The sequence below is a fragment of the Buteo buteo genome, chromosome 4 (genome assembly GCF_964188355.1).
Source record: "Buteo buteo chromosome 4, bButBut1.hap1.1, whole genome shotgun sequence".
In the NCBI taxonomy this organism is placed as follows: Eukaryota; Metazoa; Chordata; class Aves; order Accipitriformes; family Accipitridae; genus Buteo; species Buteo buteo.
In genome coordinates, this window is record NC_134174.1 from 32785287 (window position 1) to 32811973 (window position 26687).

The window sequence follows — 26687 nt, forward strand, 5'->3', positions numbered from 1 at the left end:
ACCCCTTTGGCTGGGCTGCTTGGGATGCTGCTGCTGCTCAAATAAACACTGAAGTATAGTAACTGTGGCCATTTGCCTTTGCTTCCTGCAGAAAATCTGGGTGCCGGACTAATCTGTAAGTACCATACATTTTGTTCAGTTATCTCTTACTACATATCGATATAAATGAGAATAAAAACCCCAATTTCATCACTAACCAGAAGAACTCCCCCAAACTTGGCTTCTGCTGTGGAAGAGAGCCATTGACACGCCATTCAAAAGTAATTATTTTTATTTCAACTCTATAAAGTATACAACAGGCACTCGGCAATTACAGCTGCAGGGAAAATACAGAGCAAAACAAAAGCGGTTAAAGTTTATGAAAAAAAGTTCTTAAATCTACATCAAAAGAGTGCAACCGGCCGATGACCGGTGGATGACTGACATTTGTCTGACAAACAAAACCTCTTTCATGTAAGAAGAAAACTGGAGAAAACAAGAATATAAAACAAGGGGCTTGTGTAAAAACAGCATAAATTGGGACTCGGGACGATAGGCAACTCCAAACAAAATTTCCCCTTTTGCCGGTAAAGCCCTAAAACCGCTCAAGTCTCGGTGTTACGGCTGGTTTACGCGACCGGGGAGCTGCAGAGGATGAGGAGCTTCCAGCTTTCCAGCTCAGCTCTGCGGGAGCGCCGAGGGCTCGCCTCCGCGGTGGGTTGCATATAGAAGGAGTTGGGGGTGGGGGGGAAGCACAGATCCTGTTTTGTTGAGTGGTGCAAACGAGCTACGCCTTTGCATGGGGGTTTTGGGTCAAAAAAACGCAGGTCGGGTTGCACACTGGGTTGCTCGTTGTTTTTTTTCGGGGTGGGAGATTTCTAAAGGGGTTTGTATAAGACGGGAGGTTGGCGCTGGACGGCACGATGGGTTGAATCTGCACAGCTTAGCAAAACAGGAATACCTGTCTACGGACTGATAGGATGTCATATATTAATTTGACCCGCACATAACATTTATACATTTCACAGAAATGACTCTGTATCTCATTAACAGATACACAGCTCTGGTACATTGAACAGAAATAAGAGAACAACTTCATCATTTCTGTAATTCATCAATATTATATAATAAAGGCTTAGAAATTGGTAGCAGAAAGAACTGTAAAACGCAGCAAGCTAAGAAAGGACGACAATTTGAGGTGTGTTTGTCTTTGTCATGCAGCATAACACCAAATTTGTAATTTTTTTTTTTCTTTTTTAATAGGATGCCATGGATTTAAGGCACTTGCAACAATGCCAGATAGCTAATCATGTTCTAAAACTATGGGACAGATGAGTTGACAGTACAGTTGACATAAAGTTTAATAATACTGACAATTATGACATTAATTCAAGTCTACCTTGATCTAAAAACATTACATTACAAATAAGAAAATGAAGTAATAATGCCATGGGACTCTAAAAGAAAAAGTTACATGTGTACCACAAAATATCAACACGAAAATACCTATTTACATAAATATTTGCTTGTGGTCCTGTTGTTAAATAAGAATTTGTTATGGATAATGCAGCACTGTGAGAAGCTACGGATCGTCTGCGTCTTAACGACACCAATCTTAATACACTCGTTCTAAATACGGGAGCTGATTCACCCTTACATAAATATGCTGTCATCCCATATGTTAAAAAAGGAGACAAAGAAGAAAGAACAGTAAGCGGAAACACAGAGGCAATCCGTTGTTGTGAATATATATATATATATATAATGCAACTCAAATATATTACTTATAAATGAAGGCATTTTTCATATATATATGCTAAGTATGTTGCTTAAAGTATGTTTAGGAAAGGCGATGAAAGTTGAGTGAAGTGTTTGATATCAAAATAAACTTATATTCGGTACAGCGCGTGCCGCACGCTGCAGGTATTAATTACCGTGCTTGGCACAAGGAAAAAGGCATAGGAAGAAAGAAAAATAACTCATCAGCCCATTTTAAAACCTTCTTCCCTTAACGTTCTTGGGTTGCCCCCCAAAATCGTTGTGATACCCTTTCCTCCTGGCAACCCCTTGACTGACAACTGCATCTCAGCTACTAAATATCATCATTTTGGGACAAACTCCTTTCTACATTCTTCTGTACAAAGTTACCAACGACAGCAAGTTTCCTCCTCCAATGTCGCCGCATCGTTGAGTGAAAAAACGGGGATGCGAGAAAAGAATTTGGCTTTTAGGCAGCAGCCTGTCTGCTAAGATGCCTAGTGATTACTTTAGCCCTAGTACTCAGCACTGGCTTTCAGTGTCTTCCATCCCTCAGACAAAGGCTGAAAAGCGAGCGTGTATTTGCCCTACATGAGTAATTCCTGGGAGATGTCATTACTGTCTTTTCCCTATGCTTTTGAAGGAAAACCAGGTTTTAATGATTAATGAACAGCGGAAACAACCTGAAGTCACTGTGCTGACAGCGTTGCCTCACCCTTCAGAAAATGAGGAGGGAAATTTAGCGACACAGACTGGTTTTCAAAGGCGTCGCGATGACCAAGCTCTTTAGTTTGCTGGCAAACAGCAGACATCGTCAATGCTGTCAAAGAAGGGGAGAAAAAAAACCTTTTTAATACACTCTATTAAGTCACTTTCATTAGGAACATGGGAAAGAGTGGGGATTTAGTATCGGGGAAATAATTTTTACTGCTAAAACATACATTTTCTGTGTACTATGTAGGCAAAAGTAATATGAATGACTTTTCAGCAAAAGTCGATCTTCTGCCTTCCAGCGTATACAACAGTTCTTGGCAGCTCTGAGATGAACTGGGGCAGCATCTGCTAATTTTGGGGGCGGGGTCTGTTACAGAGTCTGAAAGCTGATGTTTCTTGTTGGTACGATGGGATAAGCTTCTAGTCCCATGTATACACAACAAACAGGCATCCAGGACAGGATTCCTCTGTTATGTCCTATAAATCAGGAGAGACTATACTCAAGCAAAGGAAAAGCAGTGGAAGTGAGGGAAAAGTGGACACATGATAATATTGTTTTTCCCCAGCGCCTTTTTCCGTACAAGCCGACTCGGCTCTCGCCATTCCCGTGCCTTCAAGATGGTCACTGGGGACCTGGTACACTGGAGACACGGAGACCTCGCACAACCACATCCAATATTGATTTTCCATTTAATTCCACTGATTTTCCTGTGGAGCTCCTTTGTCTGGTGTAATTAGGATTACATTTTCATGGGCAATATTACAAACAGAGCCAGCAAACTGGCCCAGTACCACCTTTTATTTTAATTAGCTTTGTACTAAACACAGAAGAGATGCAGACATGGAGACGTAAAATCATCTAAGAGCGTGACGGAGAACGATGCCTCTTGCTACATATTTCTGAAATGGTGGTTGACTGAACAGGTATATTCACAGATGAGGGATGTACATAGCACCTATAAAGTACATTATGGGTCTTATGTTTTCCCTTCAGGCTCTAAAAAGGTAAAAGTTAAGCTTAGTTTTATGCCTAATAGCTAACCAGTAAGACCAGTGGGCTGCTGTCACTTTATTACAGGACCATTATTTAAGCACTATTTTATATGTAAAATGGATTAATTTTATGGTTGGTTTTTTTCATGCAGTTATGTATTTGTACCAAGGGAAAGGAAAAAAAAAACCCAAACATCGTGTTACAGTATGTTCTCAGCTGTATGAGAGAAGCGACCCATATCTGCCTTAACAGGATCTAGAGCAGTTGTGCTTTTGTTTTACCAGGCTAAAATAAAAAAATCTCAGAAATAAAGAGGAAAGGTAACATTCAGTCTTGTCATGAATACTGCTCGGAAAGGAAAAGGACAAATTTTACCACTGCTTTGACATGAACTCTTTGACCAGTACCGTGTGGTCCTCCTTTGCTCCTACGCTGGCCTACAGTAGAAGACCTCCGGAGTTTGGAGGGTGGGAGTAGCCCAAATCCTGCACTGTATTTAGCTACAGCACTTAATAAATTACTATTGTTCCTACTGATAAAGCCAGTACCTTGCAGCTAGAATTAAGTGCGTCTTACACTACGTATCTCTCGACTTTTATAATTAAGAGCGTAGCAAGATCGTTGCAGTGATAGAAAACATATTTCTTTACCGGTGAAAGGCTTTGTGTCAGGACCACCATGTCAACCGCTACTTTAAGTTCGAACATAAAACATGAAGAGTGCTATTGTCATCTAAGCAATAAGTCCTAATGCCACTGTAGTTACTGTAGCAGCATCAATCAAGGCATCATGGTGACCCCGAGCACTAATCCTCCCCAATTCTTTCGGTTTCGCTGGCAGCCATGTCCCAGGAAGCTGTCTTCAGCAAGGCAGAAGCAGGTAAGAGAAATACATTAAAAATCTATGTCCCATCCTGAGTTGTCGTCAGGGGGTGGTTCATCACTGTCCTCTGGGAAGCTGTCAAAATTGCTTGTGTCTGTTGGAGATGCAACCTGTGGAAAGAAGAGGGTGACAAGAAGGGGACGGTCATCAAAGTGGATGCCTGCAGACATTTCCTCTTGATCTCACAACCACGATCATTTAAGAGGATTCATTGCTAACTGCAGCAAGGAAGAAAAGTTTTGCATTCAACACTTTTTGCTGAATCTCGGGAGGACTTCCCACAGCCCTCCTACTCTAATGATCCAGGCCCTCTGGAGTCTCTAGTTCAAGAGCAATGGTCCTACCCATCGGTACAAGGTTGGCAGAAAAGCCTTGGGCCTCCCCAAAGCCCAGATATCTAATTTATGGCTCCAGGATCCTGAGTTTGAGGCTGTGAGCTGGACCCTGCCACCTTCCAAGTTTCCTGACAAGTATTGATCAGTCTAGGGAGCCTACCAGAGAAACCCATCTTCCGAGGATGAAGGCCAAGTATGTTTCTTTTTTGGAAATAATGTCATTTAAAATCTACCACAGCTAGATAATTTCTAATTTTTTTTCTTTACAACAGTGCCTGAAACTTTCTTACAATGAGCCTCTGACACATTCAACGCAATTTAAAAAGATGAAACAATACAGAAACAGACCAGCAGCTCTCCAGACCAAAATAATCAGTGTCTTACTAGAGAAAATCGGTACTTCAAGCCATACCCCAAGTAGCCAGTGCAGGCTGGAGGGGACTGCACTTGCCATAGGAGTGCTGGGCAGAAAACACTTGCTGCATTTTTCAGCCGTTTCACTTGTGCAGCTGGTGGAAAAGCCACCCACAGCCAGAGGCCAGCCTACAGTCCAGGAGACGTATCTGATGCTGGATGCTGCTATAAGCCTTGGGAAAAGACTATTTGATCAACAAGAGCTCCAACTTCAGCTCTAAATTTATTTGCTGCCCAGCTGCATCAGCATTTTCCTGCTGCCAGAAACTTCTCAGGGAAAATTATGATTCTTGAATATCCAACTCATTTTGAAAAAAAAACCAACCCTGTAAAAGCTTAGTGGAGCACTAGTGATGAGATGCTTCACTGTGTACTGAATACTGTAATTTAATTTCTTTTGAGTTACCTGGATCTCTTTACTTTGTTGGTGCTGGCACTGTTGGGTTGGAGAGCCTTCACCCTTTGGGTCCTCACCCTTGGGGTGCTCCACACTCGCCCTCCCCACAGTCTCATGGGCTGGACCACAACCCTCTGTTTCTCTCAGCCCACCCCATGTGAGGTCTCCCTCTGGGAGCAGAATCATAGGATCATAGCATGGTTTGGGTTGGAAGGGACCTTAAAGGTCATCTAGTTCCAACCCACCTGCCATGGGCAGGGACACCTTCCGCTAGACCAGGTTGCTCCAAGCCCCATCCAACCTGGCCTTGAACACTGCCAGGGATGGGGCATCCACAACTTCTCTGGACAACCTGTTCCAGTGCCTCACCACCCTCACAATAAAGAACTTCTTCCTAATATCTAACCTAAATCTACCCTCTTTCAGTTTAAAACCATTACCCCTTGTCCTATCAGTACATGCCATGATAAAGAGCCCCTCTCTGGCTTTCCTGTAGGCCCCCTTTAGGTACTGGGAGGCTGCTATAAGGTCTCCCCAGAGCCTTCTCTTCTCCAGGCTGAACGACCCCAACTTTCTCAGCCTGACTTCATAGGAAGCCTCTCAGCAGTGATGGACAATGTGTAAGTGGACTGCACTGCGTGAAAGCATCTATGGAGCTCCCCGGGGCTCCTCTGCAGATCTCCACTCTGGGAGCACCTAGCAGCACAGGCACATTTTTTTTGAGCTCTGCTTAGATGAGGCTTTAATGGAAATAAGTCCTACTTTGGGAAATGGATTGCCTTTTGTGTGTTCATCTGACAAAATAAAAAGGCTGAGTATATCCAACACCTCAAATGTAGAGGGTTTTCTTTTTCTTAGAAGAAAGAGGATTTGAAGAAAAAAGGTTGAGTGAGTTGCTACTCTGCTGATTGACATTATATGATGCTAATTCTGTTGTGATTCCCCACAGCTCTGAGCTCCAGGTCACCTACGTGGCCTGCATTCCTTCACTGTCAGAGACATGGGAGCAAACGTCCCTCTTGATGGCCTCGCCAGCCAAGAAAGGACACTCTAGAATTATCTCCTGTCCAAGAAGATGAAGTGCAAACATCAGTGTCAGCTTTCTGATGGCTTACCAACATAAGGGCTTGAGATGAATTAGAGCGCAGAGGTCTGCATGTCATTCTCAAAGGCAAGAGCTGTGATGCAAGACAGCCCATCTTTGGAAAAGTCGATGCAGGAGAAGCTTTTAAGGACAGCTACTGTCACAGATTTCAGCTGTGGTATTGAGGCTCAGCTGCTGCCTGAAGTGATGTCCTAGCAGCAGGCTGTAATTGGAGATCTTTCCTAAAATCCCATGGAATAAGAGCTAAGGAGCAGCTTTCTATTGCCTCACTGGTAGTACCACATAACTGCTAATGAGTGTTAAAGAGCTGGGGGAGGCCTTTTTTCTTAAAAAAAAGAAAGCTAGTCTCTATATTTAGCCCTACTGGCTCAACAAGAGGTGCACTGACTGAAGGAAAAATGGATTTTTTTCCCCCAGAGCTATGTATTTTGGGTCTCTTTTCACATATGGCTCTTATTGGCAGTTGGGACTTTTGCCAAAGCAACTGAAAAACTTGTGGAAAATGAGGCCGAGAGGGACAGACAGCTTTGGGATTGACAAGATTCACTAGTTAATTGAGGCAGGTTTTGGAGAGGATCTTGGGAGTATGTCTAGAGAAGTTGTTACTCCTAAGAGCTCTAGGAAAGAATGAGCTGTGATTGAATTGGGATTAGGGCAACGTATGGCTGTTAACGTTGAGTTGTCCTGGAAGAAGGATTCCTCTGAAGAGGGAAGGATGCTCCTCTCTACTTTGGAAAGCCTTGACAGTGGTGTGCTGGCCAAAAGAGTGACAGCAGATCACTCTCTTGGGAGCAACCACAGACATGTTCCCTGGTAGGACACCACTAGTCCCACGAACACACAGCCTTGACGATGCCAAGAAATAACACCACTCAAACCTTTTCTCCTACCGTGTTGGATCTAACTGAAATAGCAAAGAAAACATTATTTCCTGCACAACAGACTGGAGAGCGGCCTTCCTCTAGGCAGTGCCAAAGGACCAGAGACCATTTCTGGTGGTGGAGCAATGTCCCAGCTTGGGGATGTCAGGGAGCAATTCATGCCCATAGAGAGCAGGTACCACTGAAGTCACTGCTGCTGGTTGTGCCATCTGAGGGTTAGACATGCAGGGTCCATATGTATATTGGGTAAAAGCAGTACTGGAAATGCTCTTACTAAACTATAAATCCACTAAAAACAATTAGAGAAACATATTGGGACATTTGCAGGCTACACTGACATCCTGCACAGGTAAACCACAAATTGTAACTGGATGTAAGGGAGCAAACTTGACTTTATTGTCTGACTTGAAACGTGGTGAACAGTACCGCTGACAAATTAATAGTCATTAAAAAGAAGCTTAACAGAAAAAACACGGTTTTGATTTATAAAACATTTATATGTTCTTTGGGCATCCTGCTTTAGGCAGATATTTGCAAAGTCCTGCTTTCTCCCACTAACTGCCAGTAACTTCTGCAGCCCACAGGGCAAAAAGTGGGTATGCAAAACCCTCTTGCTCTTTCATAGCTGCTAAGAAAACTTTGGGATGGCAGACTTAGCCCTGGAGCCGTGCCTGCCGCTGCTGCAGGAGGGGCAGGACCATGGGTGGACAGAGCAACGGGGTGCAATTAAACACGATTGCTAATGTCATTCTCTCGGTGATCCCGCAGGAGAGGCATGGAGAGAAAGGGATTAAGTTGAAACAAGGAGGGGAGGCTGCAGAACAGAAGGGGCCAAGGTAATTTCTATCAGCTAATCCTGTTTGGTTTCCCTTTGTGGCAGGCTTTGTGGGTAAAGAGCTCACAAAGACATCAAAGGAAGAGCTTTGCTCCAAAGGAAAATGAGTCGAGCTGTCCCTCCGCGTCTGCTCCCAGTTAAACATAAACTAGGCGGTAACAGGGCTTTTCATGTAGGACACGGATGCAGGAAAAAAAGACCGAAAAGCACAAAAGAAAAGACAGAGAGAAAGGTTAATGCAAAAGAAAAGGGAGATGGCATACAAATTCCACTTGCCTCGTCAAAAGAAATAAGAATAAAGGAGAAAGAAAGAGGACACATCTGAGAGAAGGGGTGAAAGTGGCAGCTCTCCACTGAAATGTGAAAAGTAGATGAAGAAACAAATGGAGCAGGTGAGGAAGACAAAAACGTGTAGTAGTGAATGATCCTGCCCGATCTCCTGCTGCAAAGAGCATTTCATCGCTGTCATGCCCTCCCCAAACCGCCCTGTCCTGGAAGAGACCGCCAGGAGACCAAGTGTAGCTGGAAAAGTCTCTAACATGGCTTCTTCAAGCATCTTCAAAAGAAATAAAGCACATGCTGTCACCACTTAACTCTAGTGTAGTAGTGCCCGAAGCTCACAACGTTCATGTAAAAGAAACTTATTGGCCAGGAAGGAGAAAATAAGTAGGAAAACTTACACTTGGTATTATAGGAGGCGTCAGTGTCCCTTTTCGTAACCCTTCCCAGTTAAAGCCTTCAAACCATCTAGAAGGGAGGGAATAATGAAAGTTAAGACATACGGCGAAAATCTCTCTGTAGCACAAAATTAAATTTAAATTGCTTAAACAGTGGGTTTCAACTCCTGTAGTCATCTTCTTCAAATTGTCCAATTAGCCTTAATAATTTTTCCTGTCACCTTTACGTATGATTTTGGGGACTGAAAATGAAGCATGTGTAGCAACCCAGTGATAATACCATGGCAAGTACAAATTACCAATGCTCAGAAGAAAACCGTTCCTCACTGCAGGTGTCGTGGCAGCTGCTCTTTCCTTTCTATAGGGTTGATCCCTCCCGTATGAGACCCCTAATGTCCTTTCTTCGTATGAGATAGGGAGCTAAGGGCATGTACAGGGATGTCCTCCTCCTGGTTCGGGCACCTCGGTTTTGCTCAAGCTACGGCAGCTTAGGTGGGTGGATGAGTCCTGGGCTGAGTCTTCAACCCGTCCACCCAAAATGTCCATCCAACCCATTTCTGTTGCTTTGGGGATGGGAGAACAGAAGCACCAGCACAGATGGATGAGATAACCTGCTTCTGCGATGGCTCTCTTAACTTGTTCTTATTCCCCTCCAGCAGTTTGAAAACCTATGTGACATCACTTAACAACTCTCTCCCATCAGACCAAAAGGGACGATGAATTAATGTCACGGGTAGAGAGAAAGTGTGTTGGGCGGGGGGGAAGGGAAATCAAGGAAAACCTTGGAAAGTGATTCTGCAAACCAAAAAAATCCAAGCAGGCAGTGGCCAAGTTGGATTGCTTCCAAATGCTCTTCTGCAATTAGAGTAATTAAAGTGTAATGGTCATTGTGCAATGTGTTTTGCTCATAGGCAAGGCTAGCATCTATACCAAAATGCTGGGAAAAAAAGAATCTGATGGAAATTCAGTTAAGAGTCTAAAGCACGTGAAGAGTATTTTTTGCTGAAAATTGAAGTGCTTGAAACGCATGTTGGATCTGATGGATGGTGGAGAAGACACTTACTTGTGCTTTTGGATATCTTTCACTCCGTTTTTCAAGTTCCCTAATCTTTCTGATGGATTGTCCCTATAAAACGAATAACAGATCAGTTACTGAACAATTAATTTCTTTGCAAATAAGATCAACGTGATTATATTTCATGTGCTTACCTGCATAGTTTTTTAATTAAATTAGCAGCATTTTTGGCAATCTTCTTTGGAAATTCAATCATGTCTATTCCCCTTAATATGATGTTATAGGTCTTCATGGGGTCTGGGCCTGAGAAAGGGGGACTTCAGAGGGGAAAGGAAAAAGAAAAAGATTAAAAGCTTGTCTTTAAAGTAGCATTGAAGATTGATAAACCTCCCCACCCACCCAAAGCAAAACATAGTACCCTACTAAAATGAGAAAAGGTAGATGACGACTAGCAATGCTTTGCTTCCTCTGATCTTAATAATTTGTCAGCCAAGGAGCTCTGATACTGTCAGGGGTGCTGGCTGGAGGGAAGTACCAAAGAGTAAAGTCATGTTTTCCACAGCAGCACATGCTGAACCTCTCACTTCCATGATGGCCCACGTCCCAACAGCCCAAGGAACAAGGGTCTGAGCAATGCTCGCTGGCTTATTCTCTGATGTTGTGACATGCTTTCAGTGGGGATTAATTAGGTTTCCATTGGTTTAACAGAATAGGGGCTTGGGTCTAGCCCCAAAGGATAAGCAGGTTGGGATGATGGATCCTTTTCCAGCTCTGGTATGATGGGAGTGAGTGATGGGGGATGAGGTAAGGAAGTGCAAGGAAGCTGGTACTGCCAACACGAGCAGTAATATATACATCCAAAACTAAGGGAAGGGATGGATATAGGGACTCAAGTGTCAGGTCCACCTCCTCCTTTTCAGATGTGTGGCAGCCTGTCACTGCACCTCTCCAGTTGAATTGCAAACCCTTTCCCTTTCTCCATCATGTTCAGCTCATTCAGGGCCAAAAAAGGAATTTTCGGTGTCATTTCACAGCATTTCCTAAAAAGCCTGCTCATATCTTGCCCTTCGAGCAGTCTGCATGGAAGCTGTGACTTAAAGTGGAAAAACTAATTATTAGGTTCAGCAGCACAGTGCTGTGCCGCTACAGCACACGCCAGCTCTGAACCTGTCCCTCGCCTAATCAGGGTGACAACGGCAGAAATATTTGGATCTATTTTCAGCAGCGGTGCCGGCCCCGATGCCCATACCTGCCAGTCAGGAGTTCATACATTAAGATTCCCAGTGACCAGTAGTCTGCCGAAATGTCATGACCTTTGTTCAGGATGATCTCGGGGGCTACGTACTCCGGGGTTCCACAAAAAGTCCATGTTTTCTTTCCAAATCCTATTTTCTTTGCAAAGCCAAAATCAACCTGCGGAAAGGAGCAGAGTACTATCAGGGCAGAGCATGAGAGGGAATATGTCAGCCATGTGCTCCGCTCCTCTTGAAGTGAAGCAAAGCATAAAGGAGGTTTCCTTGTGAGAATATTCTCCTAACGAAAGCATCGTGGCTCTTTCCAGGACCAGGCAACCATAGTGACCTTTTCACCGATTTATCCTTCATAATATAAAAAGGAAGATTCTTGTGAGGGAAGAAGAACAAATGCTAACACGGAGGGTTTCTGGGGAGATGTAACATCATATCTTTCACAGATGAGGTTGATTTGTTTTGCTTTTGGTTTTTTTTTTTTAAACTCCGAGCTTTTACCTGAGCAAGGAACTATTTAGGCTAAATACTGACCATTTTGGCATCTACTGAAAAGTTCAGATTTCTCTCCCGGTATAGAAAGTGATGCAGTACAACTATTTACTTGTGGCTGTTACAACGTGCTGGCAGGCTCACAAACCTCAGCGTGCCCCTACAGCAGTGCCCCTGTGGCACCAGCAAGCACAGAAAATCAGATTATACTGGGAACAAAAGCTATCCTTTGGGGCCCAGGCAGAGCTCAGGTTAATAGGCTTACTGTATTTTTAGCTCTACCCGCTCTGTTCTCCCCTGCCTTGGTGCTGTCCTAGCCCAGAGCTGTGGTCTGCAGCACACTCTACTGTCCCTTGATGGCTGTGAGATGTTCCTACACCTTGAGATGGTCAGGAGCAAAAGTCCTACGTGGTCACAGTCCCACAAGAGATCTGGGACACTTCTTGTGCTATCATGGATGTGTTCAGGGGGATCAGAATGTCGCACGCGCTGGGGGTTGGTGATGGGACCAGCACAAACCCCGGTCTGGGTCCTCCTGGGGTAGGGAGAAGGGCAGTCCTGCACCTAATCCTCCTCAATCATCTGACACCTCGCTGAACACCCCAGCCTTAGCAAAATGCTGTGGAGGATAAACTCTGATGCCATTCATTAGGTTGTGTCATGGTGACACATGGTGGCTACCACGACGCTGTAAAGGTCCGTGATGATGATGGTCTGACTTAACTGCTCCCACCTGCTGATGCCACTCCTGAGTTTCCCTTCCCAAAAGCCTGGAAGTCCCCAAGCCAAGAGGCAGAGACCTTGGCTGCCGCCGTGACTCTCAGGGAGGGCATCAGCCCCTTTTGGACACAGCTCTTTTTAGGAGTGCATTGCCCTGTCCTTCACTGATGGCCGCTCAAGTGCCCACATCCTCCAGCACCTCCCACCAAGGGAAGTCTTGCTTTTCCTCTCCCCCTCTCCACGGTCTCACCTGGCATTTGGGGTGTACCTTACATGCAGGGCACCTCTACAGTGATTTTTGAGGCAAAAAAGTAGTATGAGTGAACAAAGCGGTACAGAGAAGCCCATCAGTAACTCCCTAATTTGGGGGGCAGAGGTCTTGCATATACTGCTGACCTGGTTTGAGGAGGTGGATCTTGCAGGGGGACAGCACTGAGAAGGACCACGACTTTCTGGGAAGAGCAGTTCCAGGCAGAGCCTTACGCAGTCGTCCCAGAGGAGTTTTGCACAGATCAGTCAGGTGTGTTACCAGTGCTAAAACACAAGTGGCCCTCCTAAAGCAAGAAGCTGTATTGGCCACAGTTCAGCAACGCAGTCCACAGCAATTAATAATAATAATTTCTTGCCATGACAGGGTCAAGATTAATAATTCCATTAAGAACGCCTTCCTTTATTGCTTACATAAGGACCTGACACAGGAACAGCAGCTTGCAAAATTTGTTTCACCAGTCGCCCATAAAGCCCACAGATGCAAGTCCTCCCCCTCTCCCACCAATATTTTAAGACACCTCTTTTCAAGTTATTTTTTAGTCTTTCAGTAGCTCCAAAACAGCTGGCTGGATTTCTCTTGAAACTTATCTCTAAACATTTCCACTTCAGGACCACAAATCTGAATTTCAAGCCAGAATTAGTGTTCCCCAGCTCACCTGTATCCTGAGCCTCAGCCTGCTGGAGGCTGGGAGAACATCCCGGTGGTGGGTGATGACACCCTTGCCCTGATCTCATCTCAGCGTCTACTGATGGCCACTATCAGAGACAGGACCCTGGGCTGGGTGGGCTTTGCTTCTGACCTTCTATGGCTAATCCTGGGTTCTCCTCTACCCCTAAAACACCAGTTGTCTGGTAGTAGTCGTGACTTTTTTCGGCAAACCAGATATTGCAGGCACTCACCAGTTTGGCGTAACCTCGATGATCCAGAATGAGGTTTTCTGGCTTGAGGTCCCTATAAATGATCCCTTTGGAATGCAAGTAGGCAAAAGCTTCGACCACACATGCCGTGTAAAACCTGGTCGTTGAATCCTCAAATGAACCTCTACGTAAAATAAGAGAGGGAAAGGGGATAAAATGATTAGATCTCTTGCTTAATGGACTTCACCCTACTGTTAAAACATCTACACAGTTCAGTAGAATCACTGTAGTACCTGGAAAGTGGTTGTTGCTAAACTCACCTTTACGTATAGATTTAATTGCATTTCCATTTCTGAAGTTAGCATCTTTGCCTTCAATCCACCTTCATGTCAAACATTCAAATCTAAAATATTTTTATTTATTTAATATAAAAATATTTAGTTTTATTTTATAATTACATCTCATAGCAGTAAAATCTACAAACACCTTCTAACTAAAAGGTCATTTTTAAATTACAATCTTTGACTTTTGGGTGATAAAGCTATTTTGAGCTGTTGGAGATCAAGAACTCCCGTACTAGTGTTCATAACCGAGACAAAAGGCAGAAAAATTACAGTTGCTGGGACTTGAAGTGTTAATTGCAAATTCAGCATAAACTGCACTTTTGGATCCTTGTTTCAGACTTTTCCGAAGCAAACCATATCCCCCTGCTCGTCGGGAGCTGGTGGTGGGAGCTGGCTGAGCTCAGAAGCGTGTCTAAGCTAGGTGGCAGCAGAACCACAATTTAAAGCCAAGAGAATTAAAGGTGAAATTATCAGGCTCTGACAAAGACAATGAAAAATACAACCGGGCACCTGCTAACTTTGCTACGGTTCTCATTTTAATGGACCGGAGAAGGCATGCTGTTAGGAAAAGGAAGAATTAAAAAAAAGTCATTCTAGGTAATTAAAAAAGAATTTAATCTTTGCTTTCTGATCAATCTTTCTGATTTTTCTTTCACTTTCCAAATTTAATTAAATTATGTTCCAATTATGAGCCCATGACATAGTTACACACAATTCACTGCATCTTTTCCTGTCCGCGGGCGTATTACATGCAGGTCCCACGTACACCCGTGCAATCCACCTGCCACCTACACACCCACAACCAAAACCAAACACTACAAGGTCAAACCCTCCTGAGGCAGGAAATATCAGGAGCACATTTGCTTGTGCATTACGGCACAGTATGTAATTACATGCTTTCCTAACTATTTTTTTCCACGGCACTTCTGTGTCCCAATGGTGTTGTGCTGCTTGCAGGGTGTGGATCTGATGCATGATCCTGTTTCCCACTTTGATGAGCGGCTCTCGTTTAATATGTGATATCTGGACTAAAAGCCACTGTAGAACTATTGATTTCCTCCTGCTCATTGCTATCATACCTGACTGTGTCATAAATATGAAGAAGTATTAATAGATATTATTTATCACAGTGCTTCCACAATAGAGGTGGATGTTGCTATTCAGTTACAGAGGGTGGGCAGCGGAGAAAACACTGTGATGAAAAAAGCAGTTCTTTCTCTTAGATGGAAAATTGTGATTTTTCAGATGACTTTTAAGAATTCTGCATTTTTTAGCTTGAGAATGCACTTTCCCATGGATTTCACTTGCAACTGTGACCTCTCACTAATGCCACTGCTGCTTTAGGGTCTTGGTTTGTAAGTCTAGAGTCTAAAACAGCCACGGCAGCAATGCCTACAGGTGCCACACTGGAAGGACCCTACCTCCAGAGCGTGTCTTACAAGAATGCAGCGAGTCTGGCCTTGGCATTGCACCTCCTGCAATGCCTGGTCACACCCTGCAGGGTAATTCTCTGCCATCATCCGTGGTGCCCAAAGTCTCTGTCACCCTTAAAACAGTACCACACTTCTCTATCGGGTGCCTGAACCTCCAGCCAGGCTCTCAAACGTGAGAAACGGTAGCATGGGCACCGAGGACACAGCTGTAATTTCTGTGGTTGTAAAAAGTTGTTGTTCTAGCTAGCGAAAAGGTAATTAATTAATTAATGAATGAAATTAAAATTAAAATATGCTGCTGGCTATTTAGAGGTACCCTTTAGAGATCAAGATACAGGGAAAGGGCAGTCAAAGACTTGTTGTAGATGGAATTTATCACATGACTTCCATTGCTACCATCACTGCCTTCTCTATTTTTTCAGAGAGGCTGTGAGAAAGTAGCTCTGGCTAAAGTCTCCACTTAGATAAAGCCTTGTACATGTTGGACACAACCTACACCAGTCTTTATTCTCAGTTATGACTGGATTCACTTTGTCTCTAGCCAACTGCATAGGAACAAAAATATTTCCTCACCTTTCTGGGATCTTAAATCAAACATAACATGGTAAGATCCAGATTTTGCCCACAAAAGATAAAGACCTTTGGGTATCTGGTGGCATATTAGAAAATACTCCACTTTCTAAGATAATAGTTTCTCAAAACTCACCTGTCCCTGAGAATTGTCCAGAGTTCTCCACCCAGACAGGCTTCCATCAGCATGTACAGGTACTTGCTGTCTTTGAACGTCCTGTAGAGCCTGTTGTGGGCAAACAAGAAAATCAGAATAAATCCACGACACAAGCGAAGGCACCGAGCGTTCCCACTTCTCACGGACCACGCACTTCATCCCAGCAAGCAGCACAAGACCAAGGGGAGTCTTTCAGAGTCAGTGTTACATTTAAGGAGAATCATTTCAACGTTGCTTCTTGGGTGGGAAATATTTCAGCAGAACAAGACAGGCATCTGAGTGGTGAAGTGTATCATGGACCTCAGAAGAAGAGGTCATCGCTACTCTGGGTGCTAAATATAAAATCTGCCATTTCTAATGGCGTAACCTGACACTTGGCTTTCCAGAGGTGCTTGAAAGAGAAGTTTTCCTACCATTTTTTATAACATCCATATTATCTTATTCTTCACACTACAGAGTCTGGCTGCAGATCTGCAGTCTCCCCTCCATTTAATCACCTCAAAGGAGCGTCACCCAATTTGTGCTTCGTTTCAGACCTTAAATCCACCGATATGGAGAGTTTAAAGACAACCTGCTGATGTGTAGGCATCTAAAACTGCTCTTCTTCTTCCAGTGATTGAATGTGGAGGAAAACTGCCTAAAAGGATAGATGGCCAGGCTTTATGAACCCGCCCTCCTTCTGAAGTGCAATCTAAGTTGTGCAGTAAAATCCATGCTCTGTGTTTAATATGACATATTAAACAAATGGAACTATAAAACTATGGAAATAAAAAAAGGGAATTCAGTATTAGCTGTTTAATTTAATTTTAATGTTGAACTACTTTTGTACTTCTTGTTACATGTGTGGGTATATATTGGTTCAGGTTGCCTGCTCTATGCGGATACTGAAAAGGTTTCTTTGCAGCTGGACTGTTCAGAAATTAGTTTTAAAAATCCGAGCTCCACAGCAAAAGGGGATGCTGAGGGATATTCTGTTATGGTGTAATTGCTGCATTCATGGGAGTTTCCAAGAATTAAAAACTAAAGGGCTGATACCACATGCTATAAATTAAAACAGGTGGTTTTGCAGATTCTAGCTCTTCCCAGCTAGTGATAAATCCAATTATTAGTATCTTTTATGGAGCTGTGTGATGGACCAGGGGTAAAACACAGCAGGACTTGGTTCCTTTCGAAGGCATTCAGTTAAATATTAACTTAAGGTACGTGGCAAAACAACCCGGCAGCTACAGCTTGGCTCCGATACGCTTTCACATCACGATGCTAGACAACATTTGTCTCCTGTCTGTGTTTGCATAGCATCCAGCACACAGCTTAGCAGCAGTTACCCGCTCTACTTTTGGCATGTTTAACAGAAAAAGATCCCAGCAGGCACAGCTGTGATGTAGGCAGGAGTTTGGGTACTGAATATGCTCGGTGCTTATCTACCTGGAAATATTCTGTAGCTAAAAGGTACTCTTTGCAGCCACAACAAAATTAAAAGGAAAAAAACCGAACCAGTGTTTCAGATCTTTCCTTACTCTAGTATTACCTATGTTGACATTTAAAATCTCAGTTACAATGTGCTTCTCAGAAAAAGTTGGAACAAACTTACTGACCATTTCACATGGTTAAAATTTATGGGTTTAACAAAAAAAATCCTATTTCTTGCCAGTTGGACTAAACATAATTTATCTTAATAAACATTTCATCTACCTTAAGGTTTACAGAAAACCTACATATTCAAGAATCCAAAATATGCATAACTAAATATTTCTAATTGCTCAGTAGTTTAAATGCTGCTGAAATAAGGCATTACTTTCTCTAGCTAAGGTAGCACTGCTGAAAAATGGCTTTCCAGAAAACTTTATGGGCATTAAATCTGGCCTAAAATGTGCAGGAAAAAAAAATCAGATATTATTTGTCAACTGTAATGGAAGCAAAAAGCTTATACATGATCAAACCACACTATTTCAGTAGATCAAGCCATCATAAGTTTGAAATGTCACAATATATGAACTGATTTTTTATTCATTTTCTCATTCATCTAAATATTTGCAAATCCAGTGCAGACATCCACTGCTCAACGCTTGTTTGGCCCTTTACCAAACCCAGAGCATTTTGTTCTGTGAGATTCTTGGCTTATCTACGAGTAAATTTTATTTAGTCGTACTTGGACACTTCTGCTTCTTTTGGCTGGTTTAATGCATTTTAATAATCAAACCAAACTATTCTTCAAAGATTTTCAACAAAGAGTTTCATGATGAATTGAGAAAATAATTAGTTCTTTGGGAATTTTGGCTATCCTGTTCTGATATCCCGGAGGTTGTGTCCTTTGCTCCAAGATCATTTTAAACCCACCTTTCACCCAACATCTCAAAACACAATTAATCTACCGAAGTGATAAGATTTCTACCTGTAGCACCCAGAAAAATATTATCCCAGCTGGCCCAAGAATGGGTATAAACAGTTTATGAATAATTTTAGGATAGTAACTATAAGATAACTTCAAATCCCCATGGACGTGCAAAAGAAGAAGTGAGGGGGGAAAGCAGACACAGTTTGATAAACCAGGCATTTTCTAGCTGCGGCATACGTAATAGCAAAAGGTTGGACTTTATGACTTAGAAAGTCCCTTCTCAGTGCAGGATTTCCACGGGGTATTAAAAACAGTTAATGGAGGCTTGTTACTATAAAGGTTGGGATTTATTGCATGATATGGAAGGAAAAGACCTATGGCTAACGCATGCTTTTTTCACTTGCTGGCTGAAAGAATAAAAAGTGGGAATGAAGAAGCATTTATTTTATTAGCTATGAATATTGGTGGCTCCATTAAGAAATGTTTGCAGGCTCAAGCTTTTTATTTAGGAGAGGGTATTTCTGGAAATGGTGTCAAAATGTCCCTCCGCTTGGCTGGCCCCACACTTCACCTCCCTTTACATCCCCATCCTGAGACAGCTCAGGCTTCAGAAAAGAAATCTATAGGCTGAAATAGCCCACAAGGTATATTTGGCTCTAGCCTAGGTAACAGGGGCGTGTTTGTGAATCAAATATTCCAGCGTGAAGGAAACTGCAGCTGGGTAGGGTGTCAGGCTGCAGTTGTCACCCATGAATCAGAGGCGAAGCCAAGGGCTCTGGGGGAATCCCAGGGATCAGCCTGGGAAGGAAACACCCCCTCAGCAACTGACGGGCGGCCGTCCCTGCCAGGCGCTTGCCTTTGCATTTATCACAGGGGTTTGGTTTCACCCCTGGGTTAGGATGTCTCTCCGGAGCAATTTTTGGGAGCGGGGTTGATCTCCTCTGGCAAAAGTCAAGTGCTTCGGGCATCTCTTTGAGGGTGGGATGAAGCACCCTTCACTTAGATGAGAGGCCGCCCTTTTAAATACCTCCAGCTCGGTGAAGGTATTTTGCATTTTTGACATTGCCCTGCCAGAGGTCCTCATCACCCACCACTCTTATCCTGACTTAAACCATATGAAGAACCATTTCTGTTTCCTGCTGACAGATACTCACAGTCCTTGAAGAGAACTTTGCCATTAGGGCTAAAACAGGCAAAAATGCCTGGCACCTGATTTTATTCACTGAATAATTGCATCTGCTTAGGTTTTGGGGAGAGGTATGGTTTTAGTGCATTTGCCCATGATGAGTCAAGGGACACTGAACTGGATTTATCTAATCCACCCTAAAAAGAAGCACTGGATACAACCTTTTATTCACATGGCAGCACATGATCTCCAAAGATTAAACCCTGCCTTCCAGCTTCCCTTTGTGGGAAGGAAAATTCAGAAATTCAGAAAAAAGAGGAATATCAACCTTGGGCAGGGGCGATGCCGAGTCACGCTGTGCACGTCTACACGGAGCCTTGTCTGCCAGCATCAGCAAGCTCTGCCCAGGCTGTGGGCTGGGGGTGCGCTTGCTTCAGGAGCCACAAAGCCATGTGAGCACAGCACAGGGTCAACACAAACCAGTTAAGACATGAGTTTAGTTTGGGCTTGGGCAGATGTCCCCCATGAGCAGAGCAATCTCACACTGGCCTGGAGAAGACCTTATTTCATGCACCGTGTCTGCAGTCCCTTGCAGGGAAGCTATGGCTCAAGGGTTTTTTTCTAGCAATGGATGGATTATTCCCGTGTGGTTTCACGAAATGCCGAGATCGGCTGGGCTTCGCTCTCCCACGGCAGCACGTAAGGCGGAGGGACGGTACCTCACGATGAAGTCCGAGTGCGCGCTCTGCATGATCTGCTTCTCTGAGCGGATGTGCTCCTGCTGCCTCGTGTCCACGATGTGACGTTTCTTCAGTATTTTCATGGCAAACGTTTTCGTTTCTTCGCTTTTCAACTGGACCTGGGGTAAAGCAGGCAAACGCACCAGTGAGAAGCGGGGCATGTCCCCCCACCAAGCTGTGACAGTCCAACGGCATGGGGACCCAACGATCCCACCACCCTACCCTGAAATACTTTCTCTCACCTCTTCAGTCATCAGTTTCCCTTCATTATGAACCAGATTTCTAAATACTTGGCTATCGCTAAATTGAAAAGCCGTTTCTAAAACTCCATGTGTTTTAGGGAAACCCCAGCCGTCAGTGTTAGTTGCAGGTCAGAAGGCATTGCTAGCTAATGTACAACTTTCACAAAGCCTTTTTCTATAGCCAGTAACAAATGCATCGGCTCTGGCAGGGAAACACAGTCCTTGGATGTTTGTAGAGGATGAGCAGAGCTGGCTTTTCAACAGCACTGCTTGGTCACGTCTTTACTTTTAACCTTAAGCCTCAGCAACCTATTTTTAGCCTGATTTCCCAAGATGAGGTTGAAGAGAGTTGTTTGCTTGCTCGCCGGCATAACCCTGGTAACTTCTGAACCCTGAGCCATCCCCGGCCTGCTCTGAGGGACCGGTACCCATCCCAAAGACAGCTGAAAGGCAGCCATCCTTTCCGTCTTGGCCATCCCCTCTTAGTCACCACGAAATGAGACAGGAACCTCATCATTGACCTACCAGGCCTCTTAGTTTGCTAAATTCCCCCAGCACCTGCTCACAATAATATTGCCAGTAAAATGCTTTTCCCCCTTTACAGTAAGAGGTGCCATTTGGCGACTTCTATTTTCGTTTTCTTGCAGGAATTTGGCTTCAGCCAGCAGACAAGCGGTTTGTCTGTCGTCAAGCCCCATCAGAAATCCAGCTTGCCTTTTAGGTTAGGAGACAACATTCATGCAATCGCAATTTGTTTAATTTAACAACTATTTTTCTGTTTTCTTGGTAACAGAAGCGTGGGCTGATATGAGACATGGCACCTTCCACACTTTTCCCCAGCTGCACACCATAACCTCCAACAGTTTCCTCTGCATCTGCTTTGTTCATGTAATGGTTCAGGTCACAGGGAAAATGCAAGGAGGGATGGTATCCTCAGCATCCCGACTTTGTCAGAAATCAAACCAGTACTCTGATGTTCACAAAGACACATACAGCTTAAGAAAATCAAACTCAAAAGGCGGATTCTCAGCTGTCAAAGAGATTTCCAACACTACAAGTCATTCCAAAATAAACTCTAATAAATGAGAGTCCGCCCATCTACAGCCAAAGTTTTCATCATTAAGTTCTTCAATATCTATCTATGTATGCATATATTTCTCTACCTGTTTTAAAACCATTTGGGGTTTCAGTCCCCAGATTTGTGGCTTCTTATTTTCCCCGCAGCATCAAGCATTTCCAAGCCCACATGAAACTTTTCTTTTTCCAAAGGCGCTATTCTGCATTTCACACTGAGACTCATAATTATTATCTTTGCATGAAGCCTGTGTTTGCTGTTTAATCTTCAGGGAGACAGGGTACAAAGACCTAAACAATCCACATAAAATAAAGAAAAACATTTTTCCTCATCTATGCAGTAGAGCTGCCCAGTTATTTATTGAACTGGTGCTACATGGCACTGCCTTCGCTATGTGGTTTGACCACAGCTCAAAGCAGAAAGAAATTCTGCATTTACGGCAGACCGAAAGTGATAAAAACATTTTTGGTTCAGGGTTACGGTTTAGCTTTTTTTTTTTTTGTTTCATTTTGTATAAATGGCATATGGACCTTAGTTCAACTGTTTGAACTAAATTATTTGGTATTATCCCATCTAAATCAAACCAGGCTGTTTCAGGAGAGCAGGGAGAGGACTGAGGTGGCACACATGGAATGAAGACATGGTGAAAGTTAGGGTAAAATCTGGCCTAGGCAGAATTCACCAGCACTTGCAAGAAAAAATTAAGGTTTGGTATGACTAAGCATATGCTTCTGGAGAACTTATCCCTCTTGCTTTTCATGGTAATCCAGATTGCTTGGTTTCCCATCAGACCTGTCTATCTGGTGATGGACAAGCACAATCAGCTGCCACACAAATTATTTCAAACAAAAGTCTGTGCAAATCCCTATTAGATATTACAGATCAGATTTGTTTTCTTTCAGCTTTTATTTTTCAAGGTTAGGCTGTCCACAGACAAATAATAAATGAACAGTAGAACTGACAAAGTAGCTCCAGTAGCAAATCTGAACACTCCTCGGTCAATTTGGACAGGAAACATTCAGAAAAAAAAGGGTATTTAGCACTCTAAACTTACTTGAAACATAAATTCCTGTTTTCCTAATGTTAATCTGTACTAGACATCAGTGTTAAAAATAAATGCAGCCACCTGGTGAAGGCTCAGATGAATAAATTCCAATATTTTATAATAAAGGGTAGTATGAATAAATACCAGTATGTGCCCTTCTGGTATTATAATTTTAATACCATGGATTCTGACTACCTAATTTTTGTGTCTTTCATTAAAAAGGCTATTCCTTTTATTAATTACTGTTTTTTTCAGGGATGCCTGGGCACATGATGGAGAGTCTGGGGAAGCAACCTGCTTTCCTATATGCACCTGCACATCTTCAAAATAAGTACAGGAAAGGAAATTACTATAAGGAAGCAGAAGGCTGTGGTTTTATTTGGTGTTTGATGATGTTATTGCTGCCACAGATGTTTAAATATAGAACAATCAGGTGGTTACAATTAGCTAATGCAAGACTTTGACCTAATGCCACAAGAGAATTTAGATCCATTCCCTCCTGTCATGCTTCATAACGCAGAGTGTTTGAGAGGGAGGGGGGATTAATTTGCATTAAATGTGCTGATGCACCAAAACAAGCTGCCAAGGTACAAAATCTAAGGCTTACATTTTGGATCACCTGGTTGTTCACCTGGAAAATGAGCCCTGCAAACTTCTCCTTCTTCAAAATGCCTAGAGCCCTCCCCTTGCTTTGGTATTCCTGCCAAATGTGGTCATTGTGAGGACTATTTTTATGATGCAAAGCTGGGCAACTCCAGGTTGTTTCTATTATTCTTACAAACAGTAATTTTCAATATTAAGCTCATGACCATTAATAAAAAAAACCCACCCCATGTCTAATCCCAATCTCATTTCAACAGTAGAGAAAAAATATCTAGGAGTCATCTGGACTTTTTATTAAAAAAAAAAAAAAAAAAAAAAAAAAAGATTAACATTGAGCAGAGGAGAATGGACTGCTAAGAACACCCTGCCCTCCAATTGTAATGAGAAAAATAGCACAGGGAGCCACAGAAGCCATAAGGATTTTGACTCTCAGCTCAGAAGGTGGGGGGTACGCTCAGCCTCCCAAAGGAACACACCACAAAAATCTCCCAAATGCTTCAGAAACGGGAAAAGCGTGCAGTTTTCCATGGAAGGCAGTTTGCAAAGAAGCCACCCTTGCTACACAGCTCACGAGATCAGCTTTCACTCACTTGGAAGCAATTTCTTGTATTTCAAAGGTCCTGGGACCATTGATTCATTGGAGACCTGCCAGAGCCTTGAGTTTCAATTGCTCTTCTCCAAAAGCAGCCGAGCCACTAAGAGGATCAACACAGAGTAACCACCAGCCTCCATCTCTCTCTCAACCTTTTTTTCCTGCAAGTTAAAAGGATTTCTGGTCCTTTCCCTCCTCCTTTTTTCAATTCTCTCCTTGCATTGACCTTACCCAGTCATTGCCCTTTCATCAGCACAAAAGTCTCAAAAATTATCTCTCTCTTGGAGATTCAGTGCACTGAGGCTAAGAGCAAACATCAAGGCCACTGTAAATGTCCACATTCAACAATAATATTAAAGTCGCTTATCTGCTGAAAGGCCCAGTGGCAGGGAAAAATTAGAAATAAAATTTATGGCACTGAGTATACTCCTTCCCTTTCTCTCCACCTTCATACACACGTTTCAGCTTTCCATTTTAGGTCCCTCTCATCACTAAGCTCTGGCACATGGTCTGTGGCTGCAATTCTGCAGCCATACCATCCTTTCCAGTGCAATAATTCCCAAAATAGTGAACCCCAGTAACGCTGTAGTTACTACTGATGCTCTCCTGGTCAGACTCCCTCCCTGTGAATCTGCTTGAGCTTTTGCCTTCTCTGTTACAAATGAACCTCTGGAGGAGGATATAAGCCCTTTCAGTTGCAGAACAGGAATACATTTTCTCTCCAAAACACAAGAAAATGCAATAGGAAGCATCGTTAAATAAAGTCCAAACACCACCTTAAAGAGGTGACGTACAAAGTCAGAGAAAGAACAGGTAAAATTAATTAGATTAGGTTGTTCTGCAGGATTCTGATCCAGGAAATAACTGCATCTCAGTGACAAAAATAACAGCAGAAATGTTGTTTATAACTAAACGAGCCAACTGTGGAAGCAAAATAGAATAAGAAATAGTTGGTTTTACTTTGCATATATATGTATTTGCACAAAGATATAAAATACTTATAAAATATATATTGCATATATGTTTATATGCATACCTAATGTAAATATAAAATATATATACACATATATATATTTTGCAAAATAGTCTGGTCCAAGCACTGCGGTGATAGGGTATCACACTCGCATTTGTAGTCTCACACTCATATGTGAAGCTGTGGCTGTATCTTCAACTGCCAGGTATTACCTGGACAGGGCTACATGGGAAGAGTCATACTCCTCCATCTCTTAGCCCCTTCCTACTGCATGAGCTCACAGCGACTGTCAACCTCCTGAAGAGGCAGCTATTCCTGTCCCCCACGTGTGACACCCATCCGGACCTCTGAAGCAAGGACACCCCGCGACATCGGGGTGGACACGAGTTGAAGCGAGTGGCTTTCCTCCGTGCCAGCCCCACGGCTGCCCTCTCCCTGCATGCCTTGTGGTTGTGTGGGAAGCATCATCCAGCTGGTGTCCTGGTCTTTGGCTGTGCTTTAGTGCGGTGCCCCGTTCCAATGTCACCAGGTGGGGTTTTGGCAGCCTGAGTCACCAGGACAAAGCTACCCCTGAGTGACCCCAAACAGATGGGTCACCATCTGAAAATACATTCAAGGAGGAGTTGCCTTGAAGAGGACACGAGGCTGCAGCAGGGAAACAGGCTTTGTTTTCCTGCTAATCAGTTGAATTCACAGGACTACCTTTAACTTTTCAGCATTGAGAAAATAATGCTGCTTCAAGAAAGAAACTTTAAAAAGCCCATTAGGAAGTGGGTGAAGATGTCTTGGTAGCGAGTTGAGCAGAAGAGGAATGCTACAAGACTGGGACAAGATGCAAACACAGGGGAGAAGAGGAAGAGAAAAGAGGAGAAGAAGAGATGGAGAGGAGAGGAAGGAGAAGGACAAGAGAAAGAGAAGAGATCCAACCTCTCTTGCTTTTCCAAGTCCTTGTTTCATTAGACCTCAGCTGGCTTCTCCTTTTACTCATATGAAAATGCTGGAACCACTCCAAAAGTGTTGTTTTGCTTTATGGTGTATAAACTTCTGCAACTTCCAAAACACGCAGTGCACTCGAGGCCTGAGGTGTTTTTTTTTTTTTAACACGGCTATAATTCACAAATAAATATGGTTTTACACCTTAGTGCTTTTTCATACTTTCTGGGAAAATGGATATTGATGAGACAGAATCCAGACCTTGACGGAAAAAGAGTAAATGGGTGTATCTGTATGTTTCTTACCCTTCCTCCTTCTCTGCCTTTATTTACTATAAATCATATATATGTATTCTATACAGTCTGCAATTTCCGTGCAACTGCAGTGAGAGCTGAACTGATACAATGCAAGCTGACCTTGAGAAACTGTAAACGTTAATAAATATTTACCAGAATGTAGGACAATCCCCCAAAGAAGGATTTATTTTCAGTGGACTAGTGAGGTGCCCGAACCTTGCCACACCTAGCCTGAGGATATGCTATTTTAACTGCATCTATCTCACTCACGCCCGGTCATCTTCTATTCCTGCATGATCTTCTTCTAGGAGAAAATAGCAAAGAACTTCTGTTTTTCTGAATTCCCATTTACTCCAGATGTGCCTGTGCATTACATCTCTTGCATGGCTGTGGGTTTTCCAAGAAGCCCTACAATTACGTTTTTTTCGTCAAGGAGCTGCTACAGATAGTGTTTGCCACTATGGTACCCTATGCAGACCCCTGAAGCCATGAAAGAATGACAGACCCAAGGGCATGAAAGCAGAGCCGAACACATATTTATAGTTTATCCTTCCTTCATTTTGGCAGCTACATAGAGGTTACAATTGGAATGGTGTTTGCCACTCAAAAATCTCCAGATTTCTTCTCACTGATATAATGGAGGTATTTGA

General features: G+C 43.2%; 1 protein-coding gene across 5 annotated transcripts in view; it reads right to left on the reverse strand.

The window, feature by feature from the left end:
- Nucleotides 1-253: 253 nt before the first annotated feature.
- Nucleotides 254-26687, reverse strand: part of PRKG1 (protein kinase cGMP-dependent 1) — a 525032-nt gene continuing 498598 nt past the window's right edge. For all 5 annotated transcript variants that reach the window (XM_075025451.1, XM_075025449.1, XM_075025454.1 and 2 more), the window contains 8 exons: nucleotides 20258-20397; nucleotides 16057-16146; nucleotides 13616-13757; nucleotides 11236-11399; nucleotides 10181-10303; nucleotides 10035-10097; nucleotides 8975-9041; nucleotides 254-4437 (listed from right to left, as the gene is read on the reverse strand). In XM_075025451.1, the coding sequence (XP_074881552.1) occupies nucleotides 4339-4437; nucleotides 8975-9041; nucleotides 10035-10097; nucleotides 10181-10303; nucleotides 11236-11399; nucleotides 13616-13757; nucleotides 16057-16146; nucleotides 20258-20397 (888 nt within the window). In that variant the 3' untranslated portion in view covers nucleotides 254-4338. The remainder of the gene's footprint in view (nucleotides 4438-8974; nucleotides 9042-10034; nucleotides 10098-10180; nucleotides 10304-11235; nucleotides 11400-13615; nucleotides 13758-16056; nucleotides 16147-20257; nucleotides 20398-26687) is intronic.